This window comes from Entamoeba nuttalli, assembly GCF_000257125.1.
Source record: "Entamoeba nuttalli P19 unplaced genomic scaffold asmbl_7924, whole genome shotgun sequence".
Lineage (NCBI taxonomy): Eukaryota > Evosea > Mastigamoebida > Endamoebidae > Entamoeba > Entamoeba nuttalli.
The window spans coordinates 2,480-11,665 of record NW_008578874.1 but is presented as its reverse complement, the minus strand read 5'-3'; the positions used below and the strand labels follow the sequence as shown (position 1 = coordinate 11,665).

Here is a 9,186-nt window from a genome sequence, read left to right as displayed (position 1 = left end):
GTTTCAGACGTGCCACCTTCGATCTCCCTTTTCATCAAATTAAAAAAAAAAGAAAAAAAAAATATAAACAAATATTTTTTTATTACACAGATGGGAGATACTTCCCAAACACAAGTTGCTATTTGGTTATTAATTGGATTACATATTATTTCTTTTATTGCGGTAAGTGTTTTTCATGTAATTAATACAATGAAAAGTGATAAAATCAATTATCAAATTCATGTATTTTTTGTTTCAATGTATTTATTCATAACCACAGTAATACTCACATTATTATTTGACTTTTTTGATTTAAAGTCAGATGGACCAATTAATTCGTCAATCTATAATGTAGCATCATTCTTAACGTCTTCTTTAAATCACTTCTTTCAACTTACATATTTCTTTGTTGCACTTGAAGTAATTAATAATTATATTGATAAATCACTTTATAATAAACCAACTCTATTTATTGTTTGTAGAAAGATTAATCAAGTATGTTATGTAATATTATTAATTATAATTAATCCATCTTTTGGATTCTTTTTTTATGGTTATTCTATAAAAACACAACCAGCAATTGATGTTTTATTTGATTGTGGATTTCTTTGGCAATATTATTGTGTTTTAACAATATTTTATTGTATTATTATGTTTATCTCATGTATTAATGCAATAATATTATCATATATGACTAAAGATGGAATAAGTTATTCAGGAATTTTATTGTCACCACTCAAAACAATGGTTTGTGTTGACATTGTTTCAGTACTATTTTTGATTCAATCATCTTTAAGGTTTATTTCAAATTTTTATATGATAGTAAGTGCACAAACATCAATTCCAAGAAGTTTTACTGATGAATTTAATACTTGGGTTCAATTTTTTGTGATCTGTATAGTCCATTTCCCTACTATGTTTGTATTGATCATATTATTGACTCCATTTACTAAAACAGCCAAATTTAATATGAAAGGATATTAACTAATAATTCATTAATAAAAACCATATCAATTTATTTTAATTCAATTTTTGGCATCCCATTTCTTAATTCGTTCATCATTTTACATGCCTGACAAAGAGAAGAACTTGATTGCATTCCACAGACTGTACATCGTTGTGACTTTTTTAATTGTTCTTTTTTTAATTCAGCCTTTGCTTGTTCATTACTAATAACACAATTGTGTATAATTGTTGGATGTAAAATTTGTGTTTTTTGTAAGAAAGTACGAGCATTTCCTCTAAATGCTGTTCCTGCATAAGTACATTCAACACTAAAATATTGTAATTTCATATAATGAGCATATAACACAACCTCTTTTTGTGTTAAAAGACTAAAAGGTTTAATTCTAATAATCCCATCTTCTCTTTCTAATTCCCTTTTTAAGCTTTTACAACGTTCTAAACGAGCAACATCTCCTCTCAAAAAATTCATTAATACAGTCTCAGCAACATCATCTCCATTATGACCAGTTGCAATAACATTTGCCCCTACTTTTATTGCAGCCTTTTCAAGACATTGTCTTCTTAATACTCCACAATAACTACATGCATTCTTTCCTCCTCTTGTAACAATTTCATCCATTGTCATTCCATAAGTTTCTATGTAAGAAATTATTTCTAAAGGAAGTTGTAAATAATTTTGAAGCCATCTCACACACTCTAAAGACTTGTCTCTATACCCAACAATACCTTCATCAACAGCAACTAAAGTATATTTTGCACCAGATGGCCATCGTTTTTCTATTCGAGTTAACATTGTTGCTAATGCTGTACTATCCTTACCACCACTAACACCAATAACTATATGGTCAGTAGGGTAAATCAATTGAAATTCATCAATACATTGATGAACTAATTTTTCAACACGATCAATAAAACATTGTTTACAAATTAATTTACCGTCTGAAGTTTTAGTACAAACAGGATAAGTGTCGCAAAGTTGACATTTGACCATTGAATTCTTGTAATTTATTTTAGTTTTTTTTTTAGGTTTTAAAACAAATAAACAAAAATTAGAAATAAACAATTCAACATTGATTCATTAAAACATCTAACAACCATTAATAAATATTTAAAGGATACCTTTTGCTGTTTATTTCTTTTTTTGAGTTGAGCTAACTATAATTTCATTAATCAATCCTTTTCTTGCTATACTTTGTGATTGAATAAATTGGTCAACAAGCAAAGATGCTCGTTCTCCATTAATAAGTTTTTGTAATAACCAATCTCTAAAGGTTGAATCTCTTTGAAAATATTTAGACTCGGGAAATCTTGGTCTAAATGCTTTAACAGTTAATTTTGTTACAACAACAACTTCATATAATTCTTTAGAATCAATTATAACGGGATGGACAACAATAAACACATGATTGAAATGTGAAACAAATGATGAAATATCAACACTTTCATTTCCTTCTTTGAAAATAATAACACACACATCATTACCAATATGTCTCTTCTTATCTAAGAATTGATCATCTCCTTCAACATGTTGTAACATTGTTGATACATGAAACATTATTTCCATTTGACAAAATTCAGTGAATAATGACTGTGTACCTGTTGTATTTGTAACAACATCCAATCCAGCCTTATATTTAGTAAATCCTTTTAATTGAATTGTTTGACCTAGTAAATTAAAGAATTCCAAAGCAAGTGGAGATGGTTCTTTATTTGATAAAAATTCATCTTCTGAAACTTGCCCTGGTATTCCAACAACAATTCCAAATTTTTCTTTATTATTATTTAATCTATCTTCAAGAAAAATAATTTTGTCTAACATTGTATTTCTATTTATTATAAATTTATTCTCAAATTAATTAAAGAAAAAAAAAACAAACGGTATTACTTTTACTTTATTATGAGTATTAGTCATAAGCATAGAATCAATATCATCATCAATTGTATTTAAATTTAAATAACATTTAATTGTATTTTTTGGATTAAGAATAACTGCTTTACAAACACCTAGTTGATTAGATTCACCACAACAAACAATACAACTATCTCCAAAACTATATATTTTTTTATTATTTTCTTTTGAAATAACATCTTTAATAGGTTTATCCAAATAATGTCTATTAAGAATTGGACAAGATTCAACAATAGTATCTGTTATACAATCGCAGTCATATTCAACATGAAAATTTTGAAAAGTTTCAGAAGTAACAAGACTTGTTTGTTTTTCAGGATTTTCATATTCAATAAAAGATTCAACATCAATATCCATTGATGTATACCAATCATCTGCAATAAATTCTTGACATTCAGGTGGTAATATTTCTGTAGGTGGTATTTTATTTACTGGAGTAAAAATAAATTTTAAAGAATAAACATATTGATCCGTTTCAATTCTTTTAAAAGTAGTAAGTTTTTCTTTAAATGAAATAAAATCAGAATAATGAAATCCATTTTTATCAATAATTTTAATTTCCAAAAAGTCTTCATTTTCAATTTCAAAATACATAATAAATTTATTATTTGTTATTTCACTTTTATGTTTTTTTTGATAATAACATAATTTTTTATTTCTTACAATTGCCCAAAACACATGTGAATGAGTTCCTGAAATTTTTTCTGCTGTAATTTCTAAACGAGACCTATTATTACAAACTGGCATTTTTTCTTCTAAATCACTGAATTTGAATATTACATTTGCTACATCTTGAGCTGAATTTCCTTCATAACATACAACTCTTAATATTCCAGAATATGTTAATGTTGGAGTTATTAATGGTAAAACATAAGTCATTCTTTTATTATTTGGAATATTTTGAACTGGATATAATGCTTTAGCAATTACTTTATTATTTTCAATAATTTCAAAAGATAAAATACTACCAAATACAACATCTTCAAGAAATACAGGTCTATTCCATATTGGATTAAGAGTATTTTTTTCAATGTTTGATTTTACTCGGACAATATTTCCTTTATTTTGTTTTTCATAAACAATTACTCCTACTAAATCTCTTTCTCCAAACTTACTTGTAAGAGGAATGTATTGAGCACAATATAAATTTACCCATAAGTTAATTTTTCTACAGGTAGATGGTCTTGGAGTTGGGGTCATAACGATAAAATACAAAAAATAATTTCAAAGTTTTAAACTATTGATATTAACCCATTGAAACTTATCCAAAAGTTCTTAGCTAAATTAACCAATCAATTCTTTATTTTTTCGTAAAAAATTTTGTTTTTATATTTTTCTATTTGTTTTTAAATTTATTAATTCTATTTTACTCAGAAGATCAGAACATTTTCTGTTTATTAAACTTATTTATTAAATTCTGAAAAACCAAATTCACATTAGTAATTGTTCAATATCTTTCTCTCCACACTTTTTTATTGGATCTTCTTTTAATTTTTTCTTAAAATCCTTAAAACTATTATTTTTTTTTGGTTTTTCTTCTTCTCTTTTTTTTTCTTTTTGCTCTGTTTTTTGTTCCATAAAAACTGAATATCCAGGAGGTGGTTCATAAACAAATGAAGTTTGGATTTGTCTTGCTACTTCAATTGCTTTCTCTTTCCCTAATTTTTTTTCTATTGACTCTAAAATTTCTTTTTGTTCGTTTATTTCTTTTAAACGATTTTTTTCATTTTCTTCTTTCTCTTTAGCTTCTAATTCTGCTAATTCAACTTTTAATCTGTTTTTATAATTACCTACATGCCATCGTTTCTTTGATAAAAATGACATGAATCTGTTAATCTTTTAGTTTTTTTGAAAATCTTTAAACCAAATAGTGGAAAATATAACTTTTAATTATCACTCTTTTACAGTTCCAAACGGTTGTATTATTCTTCTTTGATTCATTTCTTTAAGTGTTTTTCATATTATTTTTTATGTGGCGTATTAATTATTGATGTAATTTCATCAAAAAAATTAGAAGAAAGTCAGCAATATATAAAACAACTAATATATAAGTAGAAATTAAAAAAAAATCAATTCATTTTCAATGGAAATTCAGCTTCTGGGATATTTGGTTGGTCGGAACATACTTCAGGCATTTTCTTTCCCATATATAATCCACCTCCATAATACCATCTATCAGTTTCTCTTATTCCAAGTACTTGAGCAATAGACCATGCAGTTTCTTTTATGTCCTGCATAATTTGAATATATCTACCATAAATCTTAATTGCACCTACAAAAGCATAAACATTATCTCTGTTAATAGTACTCATTAAAATATCCAAATTTTCTAAAGCATCAACAAAATCTACATAATCATCAAATAAAGTTTTTAATATTTTCCATAAGAAATTTTTATAATTTGATTTATCACTTTCACTAACAATTGGTTTATACATTTGAGCATTTAATACTTTTTCAAAATGATGAGTAAAATCATTTAGATAAGTATGTGCTGGGAATTGTGGTTGATCTTTCAATGGAATAGAAACTGTATCAACAAAACATATTTTGGATATTTGAGCAAGGACTCTATTTTCTGCACGAATTACACTGAAATAATTATCTTTTTCTTTACCACTTAAAATAGCGTCTTGTAGTTCACAATATTTTTGCATAGCAACAGTTAATTGCCAAACTAAATTAACTGGGAAAGGGAGACGATGAACATTATCAGCTTGTTCTAAGAATTTAACAAAATTATAAATCCCACGTAATTTTGGTTTAGTTCTTTTAAATCCAACTGATTCATTGGGATAATCACATGAAACAAATACTCTAAGTTGATCAACAAAAGGTTTAATATATGAAACATATCTTAATTCAGGTGAATGGGCAAGATAAGGTGAAATAAATGTGAATGACTTTTCAATTGGACTCCAATATGTTAATCCAATAATCCGTCGTTCACTACCATTTTCTGTAATAAAACATACTTTATTTAATTCTGGGTGTGGATAGATACGTATAATTTTACCACCACATTCTTTCTTTTCAATTCCACTATATCGATAATCCCAAGTAAAAAACTTTGCTTTACCATCAGCAAGTCCTATGACAACAAAAAGGTTAAAACGAGTAATTGCTGTAACTCGTCTTTTGTTTTGTACAGCTTTTTTGTCTGTTTTAATATCATCTTCTGGTGCAATTTTAGTTAAAAATGTACCTGTTGCTGTATAAACTGATGCTCCACCAACAATATCTCCAATTACAAGGAAGGAATTATCTAAATAAATTTTAGAAATAGGAGCATCAGTGTATTGTAATATTGCTCTTGGAATTGCTATTGGTGTATTATTTTTTAATTCACCACCGAGAGAAAATATGTAAACAGCACGTTCATAAGCAACAGCAACATCACGATCATTATGAGCTACACAAACATATTTAGTTTCTTTATAGGCTTGAGGAACATTTCCTTGTTTAACAAGAACTCCATTAGATACATCATATTGTTGATAAAGAATATTATTGATTTCATTATTAATAACAACAACTTGATTTTGAAATCCAAAAGAATATTCATTATCACATTGTTTAATAATACTACACGTTAATGGGAATGAGGTAAAAGATTTACTTGTATTAAAACGATCAATTACCATCATTTTAGAATAGTTAAAGACAGCAATATATTCATTCCATCCAACCAAATATTTAGCAGTAATAAAATCTGGAGATGGGAAAAAATTTAAAGGGGCAGGATTAATATAATCTTTATTTGACCCTTGTTTTAAAAATTGAATAATTGATATTTTACGATCAGGATGAAGCATAAAAAGAGTGTTTTCATGAAAGTGAGTTGAAATAGGAGGAACAAGATCAATCATAATTCTCCGTGTTAATTCTGGAACTTTTAATCTTTGATGGTATTCTACAGATGAATTGTTTTCAAATAAAAAAACAAAACACGACTCATCATTTACGTACATTTTTTTACATTTATTTGACGATTGTCCAATATAATCAGGTTTTTGAAAGGTTTCTCCACTTTCTTGTATATTTTCAGGTATTTCTTTGTAAATAGTTTTATCAACTCTTTGCATAATGCTTTTTTGATTTCAAGTTATTTTTTTTTAATTTCTTAAAAAGAAAAACATCTTTTTATTTATGTGTTATTTATTACATTTTTTAATAAGAGACAAACTAAATGTTTAAACTTAACTATTTGGTTTTTGAAATAAACAAAAACTACAAAAAAATAAAAAATGGAAGAAGATCACGATCCTCGTAATGAACAAAATATCTCAAAACAAAAATCAAAGAACCTTGAGTCTTTTCAACAAGCAGTACTTATATACTTATTATCACGCGCTGGTGTTACTGTAGAAATTAAAAAACAAAAAAAAAGTGCAGAAAAAACATATCAAATTCAACCAGTACAATCAATTATTTATAACGGTAATGTTATTCAATTTGCTGATCGTATTAATGCACAAGCATCTAAAATGCTTGAAGAAGATAAATCTGAACAAAGACTTAGAAGATATGAACGGAATAAAATTGCATTAGCATTTAACGAATTAGTAGAAATAGCTGTTAAATTTGGATATGAATTTGGAGAAAAAAATACAAGAAAAGCACAAAAAACAGTTCGTATGAAAAAGATAATAATGGTTAAAAAAGATAATAAACCTATTATAGAACAAAAAGATATTGAACCTATTGGTATGGCAGTAAATAATTATATAGTTTCTCATTTTAATGAAGGAGTTTGCTTATGCAATGAAAATTTAGTTAATTATGTTAAAACAACTATAAACTCTCAACGAATCAATATGACTACAAGTCCTCTTTCTGGAACAATTGTAAAAGAACAATCAATCCATATGAATAATACATTATTAACTATACCTAAAACACAACAAGAACAGCTATTAATTATTCCAGATTCAATAAAATCAAGTGTTCCATCAAATAATAAAATTATTAATTCTCTTTCTGTACCAATATTAAATGAAACACCAATTATTCCTACACCTACATTAACAAATAACTCTTCTGGTAATCCTAATCAAATAGAATATAATGATATTGAAGAAGGAGAAATAATTGATATTAATAATCCTATTAATTCACCTTCAGAAGAACAAATTCAACAAAGTGATGCAATGAGTGAACAACCAGTTATTGAAGACCAACAAAAAGTTCTTCTTGTTCCACAAGGTCTTTTTGTTCAACCAACATTAGTTTCTCCTATGGGTATTCAGAAAGAATCAATTACTAATTCTGATTTTCCACTTCCTCAAACACAACAACCAATTAAAAAGGAAGAACCTCAATTTGTTTTTAACTCAATTCAAAAAACTGATATGGCTATGAGCCAAGACATTGGAAATGAATTAGGAATGAGTTTAGATTTCGCTGAGAATGAAAGTGGTCAAGAAAACCTTAATACTATTGAGAGTCATGATAATCAAAGTATGACATTTAATTTCTCAACTGGAGATGAAGATATGAGAACTTCCAGAGATGCTGTTGATACCTTTTTTACACCAAATAATGGTTTTGGTAAATTTGGTAAAGGAACATTTTATCATTAAATTATTAAATGCAAGTCTAATGGCTATTTTTCTTTTTAATGAATAAAATCTCTTACTAATTTATGTTCAATTATATAAGTTAATTTGTTTAATTATTTTTAATATTTATAAAAAATTTGATAAATTAATAGAAAACAATAGTTATGAATTAAGCAGTGTCTTGCCAAGTTCCAAGATCAAATCTATGTCTTAAATTCATATTACGTATTAATCTAAATTGTTCTTTCTTTGGAAGAGTTTCAATAATTTGTTTCATTTTTAAATGTAATTGGGGAAGAAGAGCTCTAATCTTTTGTAATTGTTCTAATTCTGATTTCATTTTAGTTAATGACTTTGCACGGTCAACACGTGATGACCCAAGCTTAGCAGCATCTTCATTCATATCATTGTCAGCATTCATTAATAATTTTCTTTCTAAACCTTCTACTTCTTTCATTTTATCTTCAATAGTTTGTACTTTTGTTTTAACCTCTTCAATACCAGCTTGACCCATACCACTTACTTCACTTTGAGCATAAATTGCTACAAACAATGTGAACAATAAAACAATACTTTTCATAGTTAAAATAATATATTTTTAAGTTCAGATCTTTTTTTTTTTATACTTCTTTTATTTTTAATTTTTTATAAATAACAAAATGATGAATAATGTTTTAATTACTTCTTTTGGCAAAGTTATTCATAATAGATTCTAATTGATTTTGTCTAATAGTTAATCTTTTTGCTCTGAAAGTTAATGAATTTTGTGCT

General features: G+C 26.5%; 8 protein-coding genes across 8 annotated transcripts in view; 2 read left to right on the top strand and 6 right to left on the bottom strand.

The window, feature by feature from the left end:
• Positions 1-90: 90 nt before the first annotated feature.
• On the top strand, positions 91-963 carry ENU1_177570 (hypothetical protein; the record flags this gene model as incomplete). The annotated part of the gene is made up of 1 exon (XM_008861380.1): positions 91-963. One exon carries the CDS (start codon positions 91-93, stop codon positions 961-963), a length of 873 nt encoding a protein of 290 aa, XP_008859602.1.
• A 31-nt stretch (positions 964-994) lies between these two features.
• ENU1_177560 (PP-loop family protein) lies at positions 995-1,936 on the bottom strand (the record flags this gene model as incomplete). Its single annotated transcript, XM_008861379.1, has 1 exon — positions 995-1,936. One exon carries the CDS (start codon positions 1,934-1,936, stop codon positions 995-997), a length of 942 nt encoding a protein of 313 aa, XP_008859601.1.
• Positions 1,937-2,074: 138 nt separating this feature from the next.
• ENU1_177550 (Rap/Ran GTPase activating protein, putative) lies at positions 2,075-4,054 on the bottom strand (the record flags this gene model as incomplete). Its single annotated transcript, XM_008861378.1, has 2 exons — positions 2,075-2,771; positions 2,823-4,054. 2 exons carry the CDS (start codon positions 4,052-4,054, stop codon positions 2,075-2,077), a joined length of 1,929 nt encoding a protein of 642 aa, XP_008859600.1.
• Positions 4,055-4,285: 231 nt separating this feature from the next.
• ENU1_177540 (hypothetical protein) lies at positions 4,286-4,678 on the bottom strand (the record flags this gene model as incomplete). The annotated part of the gene is made up of 1 exon (XM_008861377.1): positions 4,286-4,678. The coding sequence occupies one exon, from the start codon at positions 4,676-4,678 to the stop codon at positions 4,286-4,288; it is 393 nt and encodes a 130-aa protein (XP_008859599.1).
• A 245-nt stretch (positions 4,679-4,923) lies between these two features.
• Positions 4,924-6,939, bottom strand: ENU1_177530 (hypothetical protein; the record flags this gene model as incomplete). The annotated part of the gene is made up of 1 exon (XM_008861376.1): positions 4,924-6,939. One exon carries the CDS (start codon positions 6,937-6,939, stop codon positions 4,924-4,926), a length of 2,016 nt encoding a protein of 671 aa, XP_008859598.1.
• Positions 6,940-7,101: 162 nt separating this feature from the next.
• On the top strand, positions 7,102-8,436 carry ENU1_177520 (hypothetical protein; the record flags this gene model as incomplete). The annotated part of the gene is made up of 1 exon (XM_008861375.1): positions 7,102-8,436. One exon carries the CDS (start codon positions 7,102-7,104, stop codon positions 8,434-8,436), a length of 1,335 nt encoding a protein of 444 aa, XP_008859597.1.
• A 148-nt stretch (positions 8,437-8,584) lies between these two features.
• Positions 8,585-8,995, bottom strand: ENU1_177510 (hypothetical protein; the record flags this gene model as incomplete). Its single annotated transcript, XM_008861374.1, has 1 exon — positions 8,585-8,995. One exon carries the CDS (start codon positions 8,993-8,995, stop codon positions 8,585-8,587), a length of 411 nt encoding a protein of 136 aa, XP_008859596.1.
• A 94-nt stretch (positions 8,996-9,089) lies between these two features.
• Positions 9,090-9,186, bottom strand: part of ENU1_177500 (Rap/Ran GTPase activating protein, putative) — a gene marked incomplete at its 5' end in the record, with an annotated part of 2,459 nt that continues 2,362 nt past the window's right edge. Inside the window, one exon of the mRNA XM_008861373.1 lies at positions 9,090-9,186. This exon is cut by the window's right edge and continues 1,924 nt beyond it. Within this exon, the coding sequence (XP_008859595.1) occupies positions 9,170-9,186 (17 nt within the window). The 3' untranslated portion in view covers positions 9,090-9,169.